Source organism: Nyctereutes procyonoides, unplaced genomic scaffold, assembly GCF_905146905.1.
Source record: "Nyctereutes procyonoides isolate TBG_1078 unplaced genomic scaffold, NYPRO_anot_genome, whole genome shotgun sequence".
NCBI lineage: Eukaryota > Metazoa > Chordata > Mammalia > Carnivora > Canidae > Nyctereutes > Nyctereutes procyonoides.
The window spans coordinates 6040808-6064786 of NW_026575021.1; the positions used below are offsets into that span (position 1 = coordinate 6040808).

General features: G+C 41.6%; 2 protein-coding genes across 3 annotated transcripts in view; one reads left to right on the forward strand and one right to left on the reverse strand.

Annotated features, from left to right (window-relative positions):
• Positions 1-10557, reverse strand: part of POLR2B (RNA polymerase II subunit B) — a 44074-nt gene extending 33517 nt beyond the window's left edge. The window contains exons 1-5 of the mRNA XM_055339458.1: positions 10421-10557; positions 7963-8035; positions 2641-2791; positions 667-779; positions 328-547 (exon numbers count right to left, since the gene is read on the reverse strand). Coding sequence (XP_055195433.1) covers positions 328-547; positions 667-779; positions 2641-2791; positions 7963-8035; positions 10421-10439 — 576 coding nt within the window. The 5' untranslated portion in view covers positions 10440-10557. The remainder of the gene's footprint in view (positions 1-327; positions 548-666; positions 780-2640; positions 2792-7962; positions 8036-10420) is intronic.
• Positions 10558-10915: 358 nt separating this feature from the next.
• Positions 10916-23835, forward strand: NOA1 (nitric oxide associated 1). Of its 2 annotated transcripts, none has more exons than XM_055339481.1 (7): positions 10916-12224; positions 13671-13835; positions 14687-14892; positions 18212-18343; positions 19384-19500; positions 22648-22768; positions 23074-23835. In XM_055339481.1, the coding sequence occupies exons 1-7, from the start codon at positions 11183-11185 to the stop codon at positions 23298-23300; spliced, it is 2010 nt and encodes a 669-aa protein (XP_055195456.1). In that variant the 5' UTR covers positions 10916-11182; the 3' UTR covers positions 23301-23835. The 2 variants fall into 2 exon arrangements, with proteins under 2 accessions (XP_055195456.1, XP_055195446.1); XM_055339471.1 differs by having other exon boundaries at positions 10917-12320; positions 23074-23834.
• The last annotated feature ends 144 nt before the right edge of the window (positions 23836-23979 follow it).

Below are 23979 nucleotides of genomic sequence, written 5' to 3' on the forward strand. Positions count from 1 at the left end.
TTGAAGTAGAAAGAAGAGTAAAATCTGCATCTTAATTTAAGCTGATCAGATAGGCTCACCGAAACATCAATTCTTAAACTTTACAAATTCCATTTTACATAAATGCTTCACAGAAACATATAAGCTCAAGCAACTGACCACATTTCTAGTATTTATTATATACAACTAAATAAAGGTTTGGTTTACATAAGTTTGGCTGTCACTCCCTAAATAATTCAACGCCACTTCTAGGCTTTTCTGTATACAAGTTTACTTTTTAATTTGAAATTTCATAATCTAAATCTTAATTACGATTTTGTAATTTTCTTTAAATAACACTTATTATACCTTTTCTGATCCATTAATAATGAAATATCCACCAGGATCCAAAGGACATTCATTTAACTCACAAAGATCACGATCTGTTAAGCCATTCAACAGGCAGTAAGTTGAACGCAACATAATTGGAATTTTTCCTATAAAAGTTTTCTGATGCTGAGTTTGAAGTTGTTCTTCACCTTCTTTAATGACTGTTTTTGTTATATCAACATAAAGTGGAGCAGAATACCTTTAGAAACAAAAGTGAAATCACAACTAAGTAATAGTGTTTGCTAAAACTCAACTAAACTGGTTAAAATCACATTTTCTGAACTGTATTACAGTATCAATTATTGGAAAAATTCTTACGTGAGATTTCTTAATCTGGCCTCATTTGGCATCATTGGCGAAGGAGCACCATCTCTTTCCCAATGGGTAGGCTTGGAGAGGTAAATTTGTTCAAACTTCAGCAAGTATCTTGGCTAAAAGGAAACCAAAAAACATGAAAAGGATAGCTTTTTTCCATAAAAGTTTTAATGATTCCATTTTAATCAACATTAACATCTGACTAGGAGCAGCTCTAGAAACTACTGAAATTCACCCACTTTACTAACACTGGGGACTCTCAAAGGCCAATATCCCTATTTCAAAGATGTCAAGTTTTGTACCTGCTTTCTTAAGGCAAAGACAAAGAGACTTAAAATATCCCAAGTAAATAAATATTATGCATATATCTCATATGCTCTATGTTTATATCAAATAGTTAAAAGATTTGTGTCAGTAATCTATATACTTCTGTGTGTCCTCTCCTTAGTTAAGGTCAGAAGTACATACAATGTTACCAGAAAAAACAAAGAAAAGATAAATTCAATTAGGACCATCCTCTAATTTATTCAACAGAACACCGGAAAAAATAAACCTATCTCTTCAATTAAATTTACAAAAAAATCCCAATTACTCTATATCAAGGACTGAGAACAACTTCCAACACTGATATAAGCACAACGTATTCCCCCTACCAAAAAAAGTTTTCAATTAGTATCTATTCCCCAATAAAACAAGATCCATGAGCACTTTCCAGAGGTAAACGGAAAGTGGTTTCTCTCTAAACCAGATCTTAGAAAAAGAAACAATGGGACTAAAACAGACCACTAATGGTAATTAACATCCAAGTTCCCCAAATTGGACAATTCCTAATAACACCCAAAGCCCATGACAATCTCATTCTATCTTACCTTCCACTAACACATATCAAAAACAGATCAAGCTAAAAATCATCTACTGACTGTTGTGGTCATTCCATCCCCAAGTCAAATAACACCAAGTATTTCCTTGCTGAACCCCCTAAGTATCTTGTCTCTACTAAGACAAGTTCTACCCCGCCCTTCATAGCTTAAGTCTGCCCCCATCTTTTCCACTAAATTCTGATACCCCAGCTTCAGATCTATTCCTCCAATAGTACTTAACAGTAGTGGCACTTTGAACCTGTTATATTGTTACCTCTCTGTTTTGCAAATACTAGGAAAATATTGTGTTAAAAAAAACTTATGCCCATTTTTCCAGCACAGTGCCAGAAGAACCAACGATTTTTGTTAAAAGTCTATGCAGTATCTCCAACTAGATTAGAAGAAAAGATCAGCCCTTAGGAGATTAGCTACAGAAAAGGAGGACTGAATTTGCCAAATATAAAAGGAAGATTGAACTGGGGCTCTCCCTGACTCACTTGGTTTTTCAGTTTCCCCATCTCTCTTCTCAAAAACTGGGGACAGCATTATTTTGGACCATATACTTCTTTACAATAACTCATATAAGACCAGATTATAAAATTATAACCTTGCTATGATTTTAATAATGCTAAGAACATATGTATGTATAAACAGACTATTAGAAACTTAGAAAAACTAAAACATCTGGTATGTTTGGGTGATTTTTTCCTTTATTATCTATTATAACGTATTTTTTACAAAAATAAGGGGGAAAGTCCTTCAAATATAATTTCTTTTATGATTGTTGAAAAGAAATCACGAAAGGAAGAAAAAAGGGGGGGCTTTCTGAAGCAACATGACTATTTGTGGCCTGCTTCTCCTAGTAGTTCATCATATTTCTAAGCCCCCCCTCCCCAGTTATTATATCCCTACTATCTGAATAAGGATTAGGGTTTTGAATTACTTGCAAAAATATATCTATTAGTAAGAATAAACAGGAGCTGATAAAAGATGCTGTAAGTAACCTACTGAAAACATTCACTTTTTTTTTTTAACCTTTAAGCCAGGCGAGAGGACTGAAATTTCAAATCAATACTCTTCTTTTACATATGTTACTTTATTAGAATAACCCTCTTACCGGTTCTTCAACTTCTCCACTAGCATGCTGAGCTTCAGCTTGTAGGTCTATAGGTGGAGCATCTTCCACAATTCTTTGAACAGACATCTGAATAAACTCATCAAAAGAATCCAGCTGTTGTCTGACCAAGCCTTTCTCGTCAAAATAGGAACTGGGAAAAAATATTTGAGTTTATAACTAGTTACAACTCCGTGATGTTTTCTAGAGTATTTCCCCATTCTCATTATAATTAAATCCAACCATTATAAGTCCATCATTATGCAGATACTATGACGTATCCAAAAAAGGGGTAAAACTAGAAACAGTTTCTCTGTAGGACTTAAGTTTTGGGAATCAAGACTTATGGGTAAAATAATTAAAGCACAGCATAAAAACTATAAGGAATCCCTAATATAAAGGACTCTTATAAATTTTATCCAACCTCTTTAAAATGGACTGATTGATTTATATAAGTAAGTAATCTCTACATCCCATGTGGGGCTCAAACTCACAACCCCAAGATCAAGAGCTGTATACTTCTCTGAGCCAGCCACGTACCCCTCATCCAACCTCTTTGAAATAGTTTTTCAAACTAAAGAAAATGTGGGACATCTGAGTGGCACAGTCAGGCATCTGACTCTGGGTTTTGGCTCAGGTCACAATTGCAGGGTGATGAGATCAAACCCCACCTGAGACTCTGCATTCATTGCAGAGTCTGCTTAAAATTCTCTCTCCCTCTGCCCCTCCCCACCATGCTCTCTCATTCTAAAGTCAAAAAATCTTAAACTAAAAAAAATGTATAAAGATAAAATAATTCTAATTTGAATAAGAGGAAAGACGATAAAAAAAAAGAGAAAAGATGATACCCATAACTAAAATACTGAAGGTATAAAACCTAATTTAAGGTTTAAGAGTAGTTCTATTTTGAATATGCAAAGGTGAGATGGCACCTGGGTGGCTTAGTCGGTTAAGCGTCTGCCTTCAGCTCAGGTCATGATCCTAGGATCCTGAGACTGAACCCCACATTGGGCTCCCTGCTGAGCAGGGAGCCTGCTTCTCCCTCTCCCTCTGCCTGCTGCTCCCCTTAACTGTGCTTGCTGTCAAGTGAATAAAATCTTAAAGAAATAAAAAATATAAAGGTGAGATGTAAGTCATTCAAGTGAAAATATTCAGCAAATGACTGATGTTAAAAAATGAAATAGGAGTTAAAAAAAAAAAAAGAAAAGAAAGAAAAGAAGTATGGGAGAAATGGGAGTTACCAACAGATACAGAAATCACATAATGAAGCCCTAAAGAAGAACCTACAAGAGTAGACATTCAGTTTACAAGGAACAGACACTTCTTCACATGAAGGAAGGAAAAAGAAGAAAAAAAAATATATATACACACTAAAGGTAACAAGAAGCTAAAATTGCAAGAGCAATTTCACTCCTCACCACTCAGAAAGTGTACAGCTGGGTTTTAGGGAGACTATGAGAGCTCTGAGATTTACCACAGTCTTATGGACTGGATTATCTCATCACCCCTCAGCAGTAGCAAACGACCCACCAGCATACCACCATGTCCCAATTCCTTCATCTTGTGACCCTGCATCTTGTACCTATGACAATTTCTTAGTTTCTACTCACCTCTCCCTGGCCACTACCAATCCCTTATCCTTACATCAGTTTTCTGAGGCAGTATGTACAGCCCAATTAATGGTCAGTTTGGCATCACCAGGTCATTTCACAGGTCACTAGCAGACCTAGATTGGATGGCTTTGGGTCAAGATCTCAACCTGATTCAATCATGGACATTAATATTAGAAGTTAGGTCCTATGGCAGAGAATAGAAAACACAATCGGGCAGCCCCGGTGGCGCAGCAGTTTGGCGCCGCCTGCAGCCTGGGGTGTGATCCTGGAGACCTGGGATCGAGTCCCACGTCGGGCTCCCTGCATGGAGCCTGCTTCTCCCTCTCCCTCTGCCTGTGTCTCTGCCTCTCTCTGTGTGTCTATGAATAAATAAATAAAATCTTAAAAAAAAAAAAGAAAACACAATCATTCTTTTTTTTAAAGATATTTATTTGTTTATTTATTTATTTATTTATTCATGAGAGAGAGAGAGAGAGAGAGAGAGAGAGAGAGAGAGAGAGAAAGCAGAGACACAGGCAGAGGGAGAAGCAGGCTCCATGCAGGGAGTCCGATATGGGACTCGATCCCGGAACTCCAGGATCACGCCCCGGGCCAAAGGCAGGCGCTGAACCCCTGAGCCACCCAGGGATCCCCCCACAATCATTCTTATATGACATACAGCCTAAAAATGGCTAGGGTAATTTCCTTGTATAACTGCAAGCTAACAGGAAAGACATTTCTCACAACCATTTGAGTCTGCCATTGACATATAAAAAACATATGGAAGAAGGCATTATAATTTAAGTAACAATGTGTTTTGTTTTTTTAAGAAAAAAAGATTATTCATGAGAGACAGAGAGAGAGAGAGAGAGAGAGAGAGAGAGAGAGAGGCAGAGACACAGGCAGAGGGAGAAGCAGGCTCCACGCAGGGAGCCTGATGTGGAACTCGATCCCAGGTCTTCAGGATCATACCCTGGGCTGAAGGCGGCACTAAACCGCTAAACCACCTGGGCTGCCCAGTAACAGTGGTTTTTATGGACAATTAACAATGAAAAAATCTTTACAAAACCGTGGATAAGTTTCATTTCCCCCAGAAGACTTCCCAAAATCATTAGAATCGTTAGAATGTTACCCTTGGGGTGCCTGGGTGGCTCAGCTGGTTAACCATCTGATTCTCAATTTCAGCTCAGGTCATAATCTGTCTTGATATTATTTTTTAAAAGATTTATTTATTTATTCACGAGAGACACAGCGACAGAAAGAGGCAGAGACACAGGCAGAGAGAGAAGCAGACTCTACGCAGGGATCCCAATGCAGGACTCGATCCGGGATCCCAGGATCACGCCCTGAGCCAAAGGCAGACACTCAATGGCTAAGCCACAGGCGTCCCTCCGTCTGGGTTTTTTTTTCTTTTTAAGATTTTATTTATTTATTCATGAGAGACAGAGAGAGAGAGAGAGAGAGAGGCAGAGACACAGGCAGAGGGAGAAGCAGGCTCCATGCAAGAAGCCTGACGTGGGACTCGATCCCGGGTCTCCAGGATCAGGCTCTGGGCTGAAGGCGGCGCTAAACCGCTGAGCCACCCCAGCTGCCCCTCAGTCTGGGTATTAAGCCTGGTGTGGGGTTCCGCGCTCAGCGAGGAGTCCGCTTCTTTCCTTTCTCCCTCTGCCCTTCCCCTATACAAGCACCCTATCTCTGTCAAAAAAAGTTGTCCTTTACATGCCTAAACTATATAAATATTTCATATATATATCTATCTTATTTTACCACAAGCCCTCTTACTGAAGTCTCTGACATTAAGTAACATCACATTCACACTGTTTGGGAAAAACCACTTGATGTTAAAAAGTGAGAAAATAAAGCATCATCTCACAATAGCCAAAGAACCTATAGTCTCTTAAAATGTAAAAATCAAATATTTTGTAACAAATGCGGTGACAGCTCAAAAACAGTTTACCCTGAACAATCATATATGTTGAAAACAGTTATTTTAAGATCAAAATATTCCTTCTCCCTGGATATTGCAGAATATAGGAATACTCACAGAATATCTACCTATTTTTTTCCTAGTAAGACACCTCTTAGTGTTTAAAACTCAAACATCATAGAGGATACAAATGTCTTAATACAAAGTTTTTATAGCCCATGTTTAGTAGTAAAAAGACATCTCAAAATTGCAACACATTTTTTTAACAACAAAAAAAAGGTTCAAGAACATTTAGTTATGTTCCAAATACAACTGGTACAATGTTGGAAGCACGTGTTCTTTGAAAAAGAAGAGACTGTGAACCCAGAGGATGTGCACCTTGGAGATGAAGGGGCTCAAAGAGACATCACAGCAAGTGTCGGTTTGATAAGAGAGCAGAGTTGTAGCATTTTATATTCTAATACAGCAGGATATTAGTTCACTACCTAAAACTTACTTTTCTTACCTACATATAAGGCTTCTGAGTTTTAATTATACTTAGAATTGGATGGGAAGTTAGGTTGAAATACAACCTAATGTAACTTTATCCATTTAAAATAATAAAACCAAAAAATAAATAAATAATAAAATAAATAAATAAATAAGATAAGATAAGATAAGATAAATAAAATAAATAAATAAAATAAAATAAAATAAAATAAAAAAATAAAATAATAAAACCACCAAGGAATTGGGACGCCTGAGTGGCTTAGCAGCTAAGGGTGCTGCCTTCAGCTCAGGGCGTGATCCTGGAGTACAGGGATTGAGTCCCACATCAGGCTCCATGCAGGGAGTCTCTGCCTCTGTCTTTCTGTGTCTCTTATGAACAAAATCTTAAAAAAAAAAAAAAAAAAAGAAAAGAAAAGAAAAGAAAAAGAAAACCAAGGAATCAAATTAACATCAGCAATGGATAAAAACAGGTTATATCACATGCTTCCTGATGGACTTCAGAGAACATCACTGCTGCCAAAAGTAATCATATGAATCTAATTATGAGAAAACATCAAACAAACCCAAACTGAGGGGCATTCTAAAAAGCAACTGGCCTGTATTCCTCAAAAGTGCCGAGATCAAAAAAAAGGAAGACTGAGGGACTGTTCTGAATTACAGGAGACAAAAAAATAAGAAAACTAAAAGCAATATGTAATCCTAGGCTGGATCCAGGATCAGAAAAAAATTTACTTTGCTATAAACATTAGTGGGGCAACTGACAAAATTTGGGTAAGATCTATAAATTATTGTATTAATATCAACTTCCTGATTTTGAGGACTTATTATATAAAACAACGTTCTTATGTCTGCAACTTACTCTCAAATGTCTCAGGGGGAAAAAAATAGAAAGGGAAAAAAAAGGCAAAGAAAATATGTAAGGTTAACATCTAGGGAACCTGAGTGAAATGTATATATGAATTCTTTGTGTAACTTAAAGTCTGAAATACTTTAAAAGTTCAAGTTAAATATATATATATAAAATAAAGAAACCAGCTTTCATGTGACATATTCATATAAAATATAATTTTTTAAAGATTTTTATTCATGAGAGACAGAGAGAGAGGCAGAGACACAGGCAGAGAAGCAGGCTCCATGCAGGGAGACGGATGTGGGACTCAATCCCGGGATTCCAGGATCACGCCCTGGGCCGAACGCAGACGCTCAACCGCTGAGCCACCCATGGGTCACTAAAACATGTAATTTTCAATAACAGAATAAGCATGAAATGGGTTATTATGCCTTTTAAGGCTTATTCAGTTTGGTCTCAAAAGTTACCTGATTACAATCCAGCATGCTTCTTGCCACAAGTCTGGGGTGATTTCATCATCATCTTCATCATATTGCATATCTGCAAAAACCAAAAATATTGTACTTGTGCGCAATAAAATGCTAGTAGTTAACATCTTGCTCCTATGATTTGAAGTAGCAGAAACATATTTACTCTTTGCTAAGTAAAAAGCAATCCTTTACCCCACTTCTCTAAACTTTCAATTAACTAAATTATTACTAACATACATAGGTATATACCTATGTGTACAAAGTCTACATCACATAGGTATTCTCCCAATATACAAAGAGGCTTCATTACAAAGGTTCAGTATAAGTTGTGTGAATGTGTTAATATTCCATCTTCTCCAGAAAGTCCATGTAATTCTCATCAATAGCTAACTGTAATGGTAACTAAGATGAAGCACATAATCCTCCAATCAATAAGCTCCTTAGAGACTGGAAAGATTATGTAAGGAGGTAAAGCCAGAGAGGGGTTCCAATAGCTGGGCAATACCTTAAGGTTCAGTAGACTATTATAGCAACATTTCATAAAGGTAAAAGAATGACAGATTGTATTTTCTGAGGATGGCCAAAACTATATTCTTCCATTTCACATGCTCTTTTACAGGGTGATCTTTGCCCACCATCAAGATATAGAGATCTAGGTTTCCTCCCCTTAAATCTGGGTGGGTTTTTGACACTGCCATAACTAAAAGAATGTAGCTAAAGACATACTACAGGACTTTAAAGGTAATATTAGGTAAGAAAAGGCAATGCAATGTGTTTGCTAAAACACACACTTGTAGAGCTCTCTGAGTGGCCATTAGTTAAGTCCTACTACTTCAAGGCTTGTATAGTACGAGGAAGCCCAAATCATATGGAGAGGACGCTTGTAGAAGCCATGGTCAGCAATCCTGGTCCTTGAGTCCCACTAGGCTAGGTGCCAGACATGTGTAATAAACACTCTAGATCACAAAGAGATTGGTCTTTACCAAATAAAAGCTGTGAAGAACCATTCTAAGATTTGAATAAGGGTGTGGTAAATCAGATTTTCATTTCTGAAAAATCACTATAGCCACAGTATGGGCAGTGAAATGGGAAGCCAAGAATCCCGAAGAGCATACAAACCAGTTGAGAATCTGGAGAAGTTAATGTAGGCAAGAGATTAGTGAGTTCGAGTGATAGCCTGAACTAGAAATTGTGGCGGAAGGGACAGACAAGTCACCAGAGTTGACATATTTTGGGAGACAGAACCCTTAGAACTTGGTGGCTCATTAGATAATGGGAACAGAAGAGAGGAATTAGGAATGATGCCCAGGCTTCTGGCTTCCACAACACAAGAGGAAGATGCTACTCACTGAGATGGAGAACATAGGACAAAGCAGATTAGGAAGACAAATGAGTAAAGGCAAATAGCTCAGTCTGGATAGTGACAAATTTGAGGAGGCTGGGGCATATCCAAGTGAAGTCGTCCAGTGGCAGTCAGACATGTAAGACACTTGGACTAGAAATATAAATTCGAAGTCATCCACATATAAATCATACCCAAAGCCATGGAGAAAAGACAGAATCCTCCTGAAATAGTATGAGTAGAAGAGAACAAGAAGGAATGTCAGACAGGTAAGAAGAATTACATGAGAGTTATGTGGCAGAAAGACAAAGAGGGAAATAAAATATTTTCCTAATATTAGGAATAGACTTAGTTAATAGACTAAACAGTAGAGTTTACGCTTCTGCTTCTTTTTCTCCCGAGAGTGGCCTGGGAATAAAGAGAAACATGAGAAGTGGCCACAGGATTGGGAGCCAGAAAAAAAGTGAAATCTGAAAATAGTAGCTGTGGAGAATGAGAGACCGAGCATTAAAAATAATTAAAATACACTAGACCACGACTAAGATTTCCACATGTGAAAGGAAAAAATAGAGACACAGCGGCCCTATTCAATAGGATACATAACACCTGAACACTCTGGCATCTTGTGGGAAGACGGAATTTAAAGGTCATCTTTAAAGACCACTGACTTGGACGTGTGACATCACGAAGGGATGTGCCCCGACACACACACACACGCTATTCTTTAACCCGGCTGCATGCGTGGCACAGGCTGACACTCCTCAGTTCAGGGGCTCCATAAATCCACTATGGCCTTGAGGGAAATCCAGAAAGGAGCCCTTTGCTTCAAAGTAAAAACAATGGACTCTGTCTTGCTGCTCGGCGCGCCATTTCTGTCCGGGAAGGCGGTGTCAGACTCACCCAGGAGCCGAAAGTGGAGAGACAGGAATCAGCTGACCGGGGGCATTAGCGCTCCGTTCCCCGCACCCTCCACGCTCACGATCCCGGCCTGAGGAACACCGGGGACACGACCGGGAACACTCGAGCGGCGACTGAGGAGAGGCCGCAAATTCAGCTCCCCCCCGCTTCTCCCCCCTTAGTCCGCCGCGGAGCCTTCCGAGTAGTTTCACCTACCTTCGTCCGCGTCGTACATATTGGCAGACGGTTCCCAAGTTCCTAACTCTTGAAACCGGAGAAAATCGCGCAGCAGCCACCAGCGCCCGCAGCGTGAGGGGAAGTGATTTCCGTCTCCGGCGTTCCCAGAATGCTCTGCTTCTCAGGGCCAAGGCCAACCCACAAAGCCGCCAACGTAAGATCTGCGCCTGCGCAAGTCGTCGGCTGAGTTAGCGAGGGTTAGAGCTGCGCACGCGCAAACTGCAGACTGCCGCCTCCGGTGGCTGCGAGGAATGTTACTATGGTTTGAGGGTCGGATCCCGCCAGCTTTTTTGTTTTTCGGTATCGTTGAACAAATAACACCTGATTTAAAAAGCCATAAAGATTTATTAATAAAAGGCTTTAATTGAGGCCATGAGGACGCGGCGTTTTTTTTTTTTGGGGGGGGGGTTTGGTTCTGAAGACCAAAACCACGAAGCTTTGAAAAACGTGATTCACTAGAAGCCCGCCGGGCCAGCAAGTGGCGCGTTCAAGAACCCCTCACTGGCCTCCGGCCCACGCAACTCAGCCCAAGTCGCCGACGCTTTTGCAGTAGCTTAGAAAGCGCTCTCGGGCCTCAGATCATTCTCGCGAGAACTCACAGGATTCGAAGTTTGGTGTCGGACAAATGACCGCCCACCAGTAGTCCCGGGCTTCGGTCTCGGGTTTGACGCACGTCTCGGACCCTAGTGCGCCTGCGCGCACGCGTCCCCCGCCCGCCTCCTTCCCTGGGTCGCGTTTCCCATGCTACCCGCACGCCTCGCCCGCCGGCTGCTGCGGCCCTTCCTGCGGGGATCGGCTCCCGCGGCGGCCGGCCATGGCTCTCGGGAGCCGCTCCTCGAGCGACGTGCGGCCGCGCCCTCCTCCCACCAGCGGTCGTGCGTGGTACGCGGGCTTTCCCGTGGCTCAGCGGCGCCTCGGGGTTCCGAAGGGGGGACTGACGTGGAGGAGCATTTTCTGTTCCCGGAGTACGTCTCGGAGCCGGAGCCTGCACCGACCGTCGAAGAGCAGCTGCGGGAACTGCAGCAGCGGCAGGAGGAGGAGGAGGAGCGACGGAAGCGGCGGCGGCCGCAGAAGGGACCGCCCGGGAGTCGGGGCCACCCGGTCGTGGGACACCCGGACCCGACGGTGCCGCCCAGCGGCCTGAGCTGCTCGGGCTGCGGAGCGGAGCTGCACTGCCGGGACCCGGGCGTGCCCGGCTACCTGCCCAGCGAGAAGTTCCTCAGCGCGGCGGCGGAGGCCGACGGCGGGCTGGCGCGAGCCGTGTGCCAGCGCTGCTGGCTGCTGGTGCACCACCGGCGCGCCCTGCGCGTGCAGATGAGCCGCGAGCAGTACCTGGAGCTGGTGAGCGCCGCGCTGCGGCGGCCCGGGCCCGCCCTGGTGCTCTACATGGTGGACCTGCTCGACCTGCCCGACGCCCTGCTGCCCGACCTGCCCGCGCTGGTGGGCCCCAGGCAGCTGATCGTGCTGGGGAACAAGGTGGACCTGCTGCCCCAGGACGCGCCCGGCCACCTGCAGCGGCTCCGGGAGCGACTGTGGGACGACTGTACCCGCGCAGGGCTGCTGCGGCCCCCTGGCCGCCGGGGGCCACAGCACGCCGGCGAGGACGGGCCCCGAGACGGGGAGGAGGAGAATTCGAATTCTGCCGCCAGGGCCCGCCCGGTGCTCCGGGACGTGCGGCTCATCAGCGCCAAGACTGGCTATGGAGTGGAAGAATTGATCTCCGCGCTCCAGCGCTCCTGGCGTTACCGCGGCGACGTGTTCCTCGTTGGCGCCACCAACGCTGGCAAGTCCACCCTCTTCAACACGCTCCTAGGGTCCGATTACTGCATCGCCAAGGGCGCCGAGGCTATCGACAGAGCCACCATCTCCCCTTGGCCTGGTGAGCCCTCGGGAGGCCTGCCTCCTCTCTTTCCTGAGACGCTGGAAAGTCTGGTTGCGGCCCAGGCATCTAGTCCATCCTTCCTTAATGCCCACGTGGGGCGCAGTCTGGAGCCTTCCATTTAAAAGTTCCCTCCCGGGCATCCCTGGTGGCTCAGCGGTTTACTGCCGCCTTTAACCCCGGGATGTGATCCTGGAGACCTGGGATCGAGTCCCACGTCGGGCTCCTGCATGGAGACTGCTTTTCCCTCTGCGTCTCTCTCTCTCTCTCTCTCTCTCTCTCTCTCTCTCTCTCTCGCTCTCTCATGAATAAATAAATAAAATCTTTAGAAAATTATAAAATGAAAGTTCCCTCCTGGGCAGTCCGGGTGGCTCAGCGGTTTAGCACCTGCCTTCAGCCCAGGGCCTGATCCTGGAGTCCTGGGATCTAGTCCCACACCAGGCTCCTGCATGGAGCCTGCTTCTCCCTCTGCCTGTGTCTCTGCCTCTCTCTGTCTCTGTCTCTCATGAGTAAATAAATAAAATCTTTAAAAAATAATAAAACATAAAACTTCCCTCCCTACTATGGTCACACCTGTCTTTTGTGTCAGCCGAGTGCTTGGAAAGTTAGTATATGTTAGACTCATTTTCTCATGGGAATATTTATGGAGCACTTCTGTGTTTCAGTCACTGTTCTTTAGGCACTGTAGATGAACCAGAGAGCAGAGCTCGAGTTCCTCTCTCTTGGAAGTTTCCTTGGTAGCTTTACCTTGTATGTTTCTCTGGAAAGTCCCTTTTTCTTTTCTTCTTTTCAACTTTCTAAACTTCCACTCTCTCTTAAGTTTATTCATAAGATCAAATCCGAATACTATACGCATTTAATATTTGAATAATTCACTAATTGTCATTTGGTGTGTGGCTTTGAGAAAAAAAATGTCAACTGTGCGGTTTTAAGAAACTTCGGTAATTGCAAAATGGGTCTTTCTGTGACCCTGTTGGTATTTAACTGTTGGCAAAACTCTTGTTCCTTTGAAACCAGTGCTTAACTTTAATAAGCTGTTCTTCTCTGTCCAGAACTTTGTTTGAATTATACACAGAAGTGCTTTTATACTGGATGGTAGTACAGTGAAAATGGAAAGAAAGCAGGTCTGCAGATTTGGGATCCAAATCCAAGTTGAGCCTTTGATCCAGTCTCTGAGCCTATTTCCTCATCTGTAAAATGAGAATGATCTTGTAGAGGGTTGCCTTGAAGGTTAAGTGAAGTAAATAGCAGTACCTGAGACAATGTAGCCCCTCAAAAATGTTAGTTTTCCTCCCCTTATTTCCTCCTGTAAAATGTTTATAAGAACATTTTTATTCTTTGGTATTTCAGGGACTACATTAAACCTTCTGAAGTTTCCTATTTGCAACCCAACACCTTACAGGATGTTTGAAAGACAAAAAAGGCTTAAGAAAGATGCAGCTGAAGCTGAAGAAAATCTTAGTCCACAAGAACAAAATCAGCTTAAGCTCTTGAAAAGGCGTGGTTATGTAGTAGGTAAGTATCTTCTATAGGAAAACTCTTGTTGGGCCTATGCTAACATTTTTTTTTTAATTTTTATTTATTTATTATAGTCACAGAGAGACAGAGAGAGAGGCAGAGACACAGGCAGAGGGAGAAGCAGGCTCCATGCACCGGGAGCCTGACGTGGGATTCGATCCCGGGTCTCCAGGATCGCGCCCTGGGCCAAAGGCAGGCGCCAAACCGCTGCGCCACCCAGGGATCCCTGCTAACATTTTTTTGTTGAGCAACCTGAAATACAGCTCTCTGGGGCTAGCCAGTTTTTGTGGGGAGAGACTACCCCCCTTATTCTAAAACAAAGAGGCCCTTTAGAGGCAAGGCTACTGTTTGAAATCCCAGAATTCATTGTGCTGAGAAAACTGAAACAGTAGATTCTTGGAGAAATCCAGGAGAGGAAACCTGCAACAACTACCCACGTTGCCGATTGCCAGCAATCGAAGCATTTTCACTGAGAAACAGCACACTCTCCGTGCAAACCAGCACAGGTTGCTGACTCCACAACACAGCTTTAAATTACCTCATCCCTCTTTCCTTAGTATCTTTTTTCAACCTTCCTTCACTGAAAACAGTTTGATTTCCAGAACTTTCCCCCACCCACCCAACCCCCTGCCCAATGTACACAGCTAGCCACAGATTTGACCGTTGCAAGAGTCTGACTCCCACTGCCTTTGAAAAAAAAGGCAAAGGTATCGTTGTAGTCTTACTTCCAAGCACCATAGTTAGTCTAAGTAACTTGTTTTTGAGGCAAGTAAGGAGAATAAGAATTATCTGTCTGGAGTCAAAAGCTTCAAAAGAATGACTAATAGATTAAATATAACTTATTCTAGGAAGAGTTGGAAGGACATTCTTGTATTCAGAAGAACGGAAAGATGAAGCTGCCTTTGAGTTTGATGCTGATTCACTTGCCTTTGACATGGGAAATGAACCTGCTATGGTTGCAGATAAATCCACCAAACGAGTAGAATTAACTCCACAAGATATAAAAGATGCCCACTGGTTTCATGACACCCCAGGAATTACAAAAGAAAATTGTGTATGTATTTGATGTCTTTTGGAAATAATAACTTTTTTTTCCAAGATTATTTATTTATTAGAGCACAAGAGGGAGGGGCAGAGGGAAAGGGAAAAGCAGACTCCCCGTTGAGCAGGAAGCCTGATGCAGGGCTCCATCCCAGGACCCTGAGATCATGACCTGAACCAAAGGCAGACATTTGACTGACTGAGCCACCCAGGCACCCCAGAAATATTAACTTTCAATTGCACAAGTACTGTCTTAATTGGCAGAACACAGGAAAGGAGTATCCTTTCACTTTAGGCTCAGTTCTGATTCATTCATAGAAGCAGTTCAGGGTGATCTATGTGCCATCAAGATCAGTATTCCATTTTGTAGGCTTTACTGCTCACAACCTCTTTGTGTTATTGTGGTTGTTACCTTAGTTAGGGAGACATTTATGAAATCCTAGATTTTGAGGTTGGAAGAAAACAAATACCACTGCAGTCCCGCCGCATGTTCTGTGCTTAAATTCCCTCTAAACATAGCCATTTGTCTTGAACTGAAATAAGGAGTGACTTACCATCAGCTAAAGCAGCGTCACCTCATCTCCCATGGTAACCCATTTGGCCTTTGACCTGCCTTTTGTGTTGAGCTGAACAGTCTCCCTGTAACTTGTACCCATTGTTCCTTAAATGGTCCTGCATGGAATGAACAGAATGCCTGTTTTCCTTGCTAGACTTTGAACTACTTTAAAGGGTAATGTTCTATATCTTCTCACTCTTCTCTTTCATTAGTTCATCCTACAAACATTGAACATTTACTGTGCTGACATAATCCAGATTATTTCTCTTTGTTTCTTGTGGCTGTTCTGAGAGATAGGCTTTTCATCAATTCAGGCCTCTTTTCAGAATATTTTCTAATTTGTTTTTGTCCTTAATATATGACACTAAGAACTAAGTGTCTTGTATAAGTATCCTCAGATGAGCACAACTTGGAATAGGATTAACTCCACCTGTCTTGCCCTTATACATCTTACTCTAATTGCAAGATCTCCTGGGCAACTTTGTTTTATTTCATTAAATCAAGCCCATGTCCTATACACTCATTAAATCTCACAACTTTTTATTCATTTGCAATTTTGATTATCATCCAAGTCATAGGTTGACTGAAGGATGCATCCAGGATACAGCCTTACAACAGATCCATTAATCAGTTTCCTTTGAATCTGGTCACTGATACAAGTTCCTGGTTTGCCTAATTATGCCTGTTTATGCCTAGGAAAAGTGGTGTCTTAGCTTATTTTCCTTCTTTGTGTTATCTGAATCACTTAGTTTCATTCTCAAAATTATGCTCTACTTATAGTGTCCCATATCATAGAATCATATGGAGCTTTCACCTTTTTTGTGGTCCAAAATATAATGGCTTATGTCAACTTTCTCTTCCTTAGCAATCCATAACTTCAGAGTAATTGGACTGCTTTCTAATAATGTTCCAGCACTTGAACTTCACCATTCATTGATTTCAGCCCTTTTAGACTCAAGTCAAGGATAGCAGGTACTTTAGTCATATGTACCCTCTTGTCAAATAGTCAGAAAAGCAAGAATTTGCTAAATATTGTAGCCAGCAAAATGAGACCCTCAAGTCATTAGATCTAAAGGGTCTCTGGCATTTTGTCAGTTTATTGATAAGTTTATTGGATGCCTTAAACCAGTGTTTTCCCAAACTAAATCAACTCTGCTGAGAAATAAAAGTATTAAGGTCTCTGCTAAAAAGGGCTAAAAGGCTTCTACTGCAGGTGGCTTTTATTTATTTTATTTTTTAAGATTTTATTTATTTATTTGATAGGGAGAGTACACAAGAAGGGGAGAAGCAGGCTCCCCCCAGAGCAGGGAGCCTGATGTGGGGCTGTATCCCAGGACCCTGGGACCATGACCTGAATGGAAGGCAGATGCTTAACTAACTGAGCCACCCAGGTGCCCCTGTAGGTGGCTTTTAATATGCTTTTTTTAATACAAATGCTGAGGGAAAGTACTTGCAGGCTCCTTGTTATGTATTTGCTTGTGAGGCTCTCTAGGTTTCATGTGTTCTTTATTTACTTATCTTTTTGTTGTTTTTAATATTTTATTTATTTATTTGAGAAAGTGAGGAGAGTAGGGGGCAGAGTGGGGAGGGAGAGAGAAAGAACCTCAAGCAGAGGGCAGCCCAGGTGGCTCAGCAGTTTAGCTCCACCTTCAGCCCAGGGCCTGATCCTGGAGACCCGCAATCGAATCCCATGTCAGGCTCCCTGCATGGAGTCTGCTTCTCCCTCTGCCTGTGTCTCTGCGCCTGCCTCTCTCTCTCTCTCTCTCTCTCTCTCTCTCTCTCTCTCTCTCTCTCATGAATAAATAAATAAAATCTTTAAAAAAAGAAGAATCTCAGGCAGACTCCGGGCCTATCACAGGGCCCAATGTGGGGATTGATCTGATGACCCTAAGATCATGCATGACCTGAGCAGAAACCAAGAGTCAGATGTTTAACTAACTGAGCCACCCAGGCGCCCCTCCTTGTTATTTTTCTTAATCCAGTTCACAGAAGTTTTTTTTTATCCACTTTTTTACTGACTCTAATATTTCTTTTAAAAAAAAAAATTTTATGTAATCTCTACACCCAGTGTGGAGTGGAGCTCAGACCCAGAACCCTGAGATCGAGTCACATGCTTTACCAACTGAGCCAGCCAAATGTCCCCATAATATTTCTTTTTAAATCAGATTTTGATTCCCTGAATTCTATCAGAATCTTGTGCTTCCTGGCTTTCCTATTTTCTCTAGTTTCTTGGAACTCTTCATTCTTAGAAGCCAGAGAATTCATCACTTTCTCTTTTTGCTGACACTTCAGGGGAAATAAGAAAACTGAAGACCAGAATGTGGAAGAGCGTTCTTCACCGCTCTCTAACTGCTCCTAGAATGAGGTTTTTTTGCATTTAATGTATGCATACTTGCCACTGGGATAGAAGGTGGTATATTGCCTTACCTTTGGCTGATAACTACTGGTCCCTAGAAGCCTTGATGGAGAGAACATAGTGCTGTTTTGGGAATGACTCAAAGGTGTTTTTGGTTCACACCAGTTTTGACATTTGAGACATACTGCTCACATACAAAGTCTCATACTCCCATGTAAGTTGTTTTGCCGGTTACTCAGTATTACATTGTGAAACAAGAGTAGAGCCATCCGTAAATTGATTTAAACAATATAGCAATTTTATGTGCAACAAATTCTGACATACTTTGGTTTATTTTATCACTTTTTTACCTTAGAGGGTAAATCACAATATATCTTCAATAAAGGTAATTCTCTAAAACATCTGCCCTCTGCTTTACAGATTTTAAACCTTCTAACAGAAAAAGAAGTAAATATTGTTTTGCCAACATGTTCCATTGTTCCAAGAACTTTTGTGCTTAAACCAGGAATGGTTCTATTTTTGGGTGCCATAGGCCGCATAGATTTTCTGCAGGTAAGGAAAGTGTACTGTTAAAAAAATGATGTAGGATTACTTTAAGGATGCAGGTATATGAACGAGATTGGCAAAATGTTGATAACTAGATCATGACTATGTAGGAAGTTGATTATACTTTTTTTGTTTGCAAATGTCCATAATAAAAACTTGGGGAAAAGAAATGGGCGGAAAAACAAGTAGTGGGTCTCAAAAACTAGATCTTCATTAGGTTATTGAATGCCCATACAGCTTGGCATGAGGAAAAGATGCTGTCCCTATCCTGTGGTATTGTTTCACATGGAAATCATAGGCTAAAAAGAAAAAAATAGGTCCAACCTTTAGGTACATGGTTAATATGCATCAAATAAATCCCACTTTTTTGTTTTAAGCTTTTTTTTTTTTTTTTTAAAGCAAACTCTACACCCAACATGGGGCTTGAACTCCCTATGTATGTGCTTTTTTGTTTGATATTCACTTACATAGCATCATTCTGAGGATTTTTTAGTATTTACAGAATTGCTCCGTTTTCCCAAAGAGATGAGAAAAAAGGGAAATGAAACATGGATGTGTCCAGCAACAGTAAATGCAACTTGGAGGCCAGTGCTATAGCATATTTCTTGGGTTTTGTGTTTTTTCATAATTTGTTAGCAATTTAGCCTTACACATTTATGTTTCATTAAAGCCCACAGAACGTTAACTTTATACTGCACAATTTACACTTTACAATGCGCAATTAAAGCATTTCCTTTTACTCACATTTCTTTGTGTGTAGGGGTTTTAAATAGGCTTCATGCCCAGCATGGAGTGCAACATGGGACTTGAACTTACCACCTTGAGATCAAGACCTGAGCTGAGATCAAGAGTTAGCCACTTTAACTGACTGAGCCACCCAGGCGCCCCTCCTTGTGTATTTCCTCTACTTATATTTAATTACACTCCATTTACTTAGAAAAGGAGCTTGATTTAGGGGGACAAAGGGGTCATTGATCATAACTTGTAATATGCGGTTTTTGCAAGTTTTTCATTCTGTAAAATAATTATTTTCTTCCTTTCTTAAGGGAAATCAGTCGGCTTGGTTTACAGTTGTGGCTTCCAACCTCCTCCCTGTGCACATTACTTCCTTGGACAGGGCAGATACTGTGTATCAGAAGCATGCAGGTCATACATTACTCAAGGTGAGCCACACACTTTGAAGATTACATAATTAGGTTAACGTGCACAGTGACAGCCTCACAGCCCTGCTAAGAAAGCCTTTGTTGAACTTACCATTTTTGTTATATTATCAGCTAGCTCTCTCCTCACCTATTCTGCTTGAGGATTTTGGCTATAAAGTAAAGTGAGCTCTATGAGAAAAGGGAGGTTATTTGGACTCATCCTAGAATAGGATGGACCTGTGTTTTTTCTAAACTACACTGGCCAATACCGTAGCCACAAGTGGCTATTTAAATTTAAATAAATTCGGGACACCTGGGTGGCCCACCAGTTAAGGGCGTCTGCCTTCCGCCCAGGGGCATGATCCTGCAGATCCAGGATGGAGTCTCACATTGGGCTCTTTGCATGGAGCCTGCTTCTCCCTCTGCCTGTGTCTATGCCTCTCTCTTTCCGTGTCTCTCATGAATCAATAAATAAAATCTTTTTTAAAAATTGTTTTTTAATAAATTCAAGGTAAATAAAATTTAAAGTTGAGTTGTTCAGTTGCACTAGCCACTTTTGACTGCCCAGCAGTCACATCATTGCGGAAAGTTATATCAGCGCTGAATGAAGAGAAGTTACACATTTTCTCACAATTGGGGTTGCTACTGGCATCTGGTAGATGGAAGCCAGGGATAATGCTGGAATCCTATAGTGCACAAGACAGACCCTCACAACAAAGAATTATCTGGTCCAAAATGTCCATAGTGCCAAGGTTGATAAGTCCTGGCCTGAGTAGAAAAGCCCTCCTCCTATGTTCTTAATCCCAGACGCTTACAGATTATCTTAGTTTTTCACTCCTGCTCTACTTTCCCCTTGTAGGTATGTTACAGTTTCTCTCATATTTTTTCTTTTTTTTAAAAGATTTTATTTATTTATTCATGAGGCACACACAGAGAGAGAGGCAGAGACACAGGCAGAGGGAGAAGCAGGCTCCCTGTAGGGAGCCAGATGCAGGACTCCCATCGCAGGGCCCCGGGATCACGACCTGAGCCAAAGGCAGACACTCAACCGCTGAGCCACCCACACGCGCCTCTCATCTTTAAAAAACGAAACAAAACTCAGGGTCCTGCTTGTTCCTTCTTTTTACAATCAACATTGTAAGTGTTGGTAATGATGCTGAAGGAACACATCTACAAAAACACCAGGTACATGCAGCAGAAATGATTTAGCATTAATTAGTGTTAATGCAACTGAATATAAGCCAAAATCCAAAATATATACCTGCCTGCCCTTCAAGGAGGATAAAAATAAACCTGACTTGAGAAGTAAATGCTTCTTTCTCTCTATATTTCCCAAGAGAGCCAGACTAAAGTTAAACTCCATTGAAATAACTGCCATAAGGTTAATATTCCAGAGACTTGTAGGATTTGCAGAATGGGTGAGCATATAAAGGCAATCAGCAATATAGAACCTATTGATTTTTCTACACTTAAAAGCCTTTAGGGGTAGCCCGGGTGGCTCCGCAGTTTGACACTGCCTTCGGCCCAGGGTGTGATCCTGGAGACCCGGGATCGGGTCCCACATCGGGCTCCCCGCGTGGAGACTGCTTGTCCCTCTGCCTGTGTCTCTGCCTCTCTCTCTCTCTCTCTCTGTTTCTCTCATGAATAAATAAATAAAATCTTAAAAAAAAAAAAAAAAGCCTTTAGTTCTCCTGTTATATTTGCTCACTTTTTAGGCCAAACAATAATATATGAGGTGAAATACAGTTAAGGACTCACAAGAAAGAAAACTTCTTACTCTATATAACATGGTGCTCATAAAAAAGGACCTGTGTGGTGCTCTATCCTAATGTATTTGTGTAGTTTTCAGAGCGGACATCACTGATACTTTCCAAAGTAACAATCCCAGTCTTCTCTCCTACTGTAATGGAAACTTTTTTTGGTGGGGAGGGCTGCTCAGAGACTCACTCTTCCATCCCGTTTTTCTTACCTCCCAAATCAAAGTCAGCCTTGCCTCCTGATTATCACTGAATCCAGCCTCCCAATTCAAGCTGTAATCTGGTTTCATTAGGTTTGTTGAGAACCTAAAGTATTTTCTTAGCTTCCAGCTTTTATTGCCCTCCTCTCCCAGTATACCTCCCCGACCACTAAAGCAGTGGTTCTCAACCAGGGGACATTTGACAATGACTAGAGACATTTTTGTGTTTCACAACTTGGTGGATGCTGCTAAAAATTCTACAATGCACAGGACAGCCTCCCCACCCCCACAACAAAAAACTATTCAGCCTAAAATGTCGATAGTGTCGGAGTTAAGAAACCCTGCGCTATAGAGATCTTTCCAAAATACAAAGCAGGTCACAGTATTTTTTTATTCCTAACTGTTCTTTTTCCTGCTAATTCCTTGGTGTTTCCACATTACTAAGAAATCTAAACTGATAGTCTCGTCACTAATACACACACATACAGATTGAACATACCCTAGATAATTCAACTATAATTCCCCGAACTCATCCTTTTTCCTGTTTTTGTGTCTATACTTGATGCTAACCCTGAATACCTTTCTAGTAAGTAATTTCAACCTATTGCTCACAGTACTACTCAGATATTGCTTCTTCATTAATGTTTTCCTTGACCAAAATGTGTTCATAACTTCTTCCTCCACAACCGAAGTACTTAATAGATGCCTCCCATCACATGCTTTACCTTGTAATTTGTTTACATGTTCTTTCCACCTTCTGACCTCCTTGAGGGCCAGGCACCATATTGTAACATCTATTTTGTGTCCCTAATGTTAAACCAGAGAGATCTATTAATAAGTAATTATCCAGCTACTTCCCATTCATGGACACATCTGTAAACAGAAGTTGAACCTTATCCATCATACATGTACCCTTCACTTGCAATGAGGCAGGGATTAATCTTTGAGGTCAGCCAGGCCAATGAGAACTAAGGTATTTTGAAGGATATTATCTTAATTGCCAAACATTACTCTGCAAAGCTTAATGGAGGGCTGTAAAAATAGTGTAAACTGATAAAGATTCTGCTATCAGGAGGTTACCACTAGACACATGTTCACATGCAGTTCTTGGCACTGGGATAGGCTTCATCTCACAGAGCTCCCATGCTTTTCATTGGAACAAGAAGTGATTTGGGATTTTCAGTAGCTGAGAATATTTATCTCAATGGCAGGTTCCAATGGGTGGAGAAGAACGAATGGCAGGATTTCCTCCTCTTGTTGGTGAAGACATTACATTAAAAGAAGGACTTGGGGAATCTAAAGCAGTGGCTGACATCAAATTTTCATCTGCAGGTAATTTTACACCGAGCACTTCTTAAAAGGTGAATAAAGTAGCCTTTACTGACTTAGAGTAGATTTTTTTAGAAATGTGCATTTAACTGACATAAACTGAGGATTTTAGAAATACGTACTAGTTTATTCATTAAATGAAACCTACTCTAAAAATAAATTTGTACCTTTTCACAAATGCATGCCTTCTTTAAATATCGAGTGAAAGAGCAGCAGCCTCCTTTGGTGTTCCGTTTTGAGCCTAGGGTAGGTGTTTTTAAGAAGATATTTGCTAACACCATTTTGTGTTCTGTCCCATGCCTGCATAGGTTGGGTTGCAGTAACACCTCAGTTTAAGGACAGACTGCATCTCCGAGGCTATACACCTCAAGGAACAGTTCTGACCGTCCGGCCCCCTCTCTTGCCACACATCGTTAACATCAAAGGAGAGCGCCTCAAGAGAAGTGTGGCCTATAAAACCAAGAAGCCTCCTTCCCTTGTGTACAATCTGCAGAAGAAAAAACAGATGAAGTTGACCTTGTTCACTGAATATTAACACAACTACATACATAAATATAACCATAATAAAGCTGTCTTTGCGGGATCCCTGGGTGGCACAGCGGTTTGGCGCTTGCCTTTGGCCCAGGGCGCGATCCTGGAGACCCGGGATCAAATCCCACGTCGGGCTCCCGGTGCATGGGGCCTGCTTCTCCCTCTTCCTGTGTCTCTGCCTCTCTCTCTCTCTCTCTCTCTCTCTCTCTGACTATCATAAATAAATAAAAATAAAATACAAAAAAAAAAAAAAAGCTGTCTTTGCTCCTACTCTTCTTAAACCACCCAGGACTGTACCTGTTTGTAATGTATTGAATTTGTATATACAAGGTATTTTTTGTAAGGTGTATATATGTATGTATGTATGTGACCCGAATATACTTAAAAAGTAGTTAAGCTACATTCAAGTTTCTTGCACTATTAAGACCATATACTGGGGTCCCTATTTGGCTCAGTCAGACAAGTGTGCAACTCTTAATCTTAGGGTCATGAGTTCAAGTCCACATTGGGCATAGAGATTACAAAACAAAACTTAAATAAATAAATAAATAAATAAATAAATAAACAAACCAGATGTCATTTCTTATTTACAGCCTAGTTGGGAGAGCAACATAGCAGCTGGCATATGAAAAAAATGGTAAGAAATGAGTCTCCAAAATACATTGGCTTAAGTAAAATAGAAG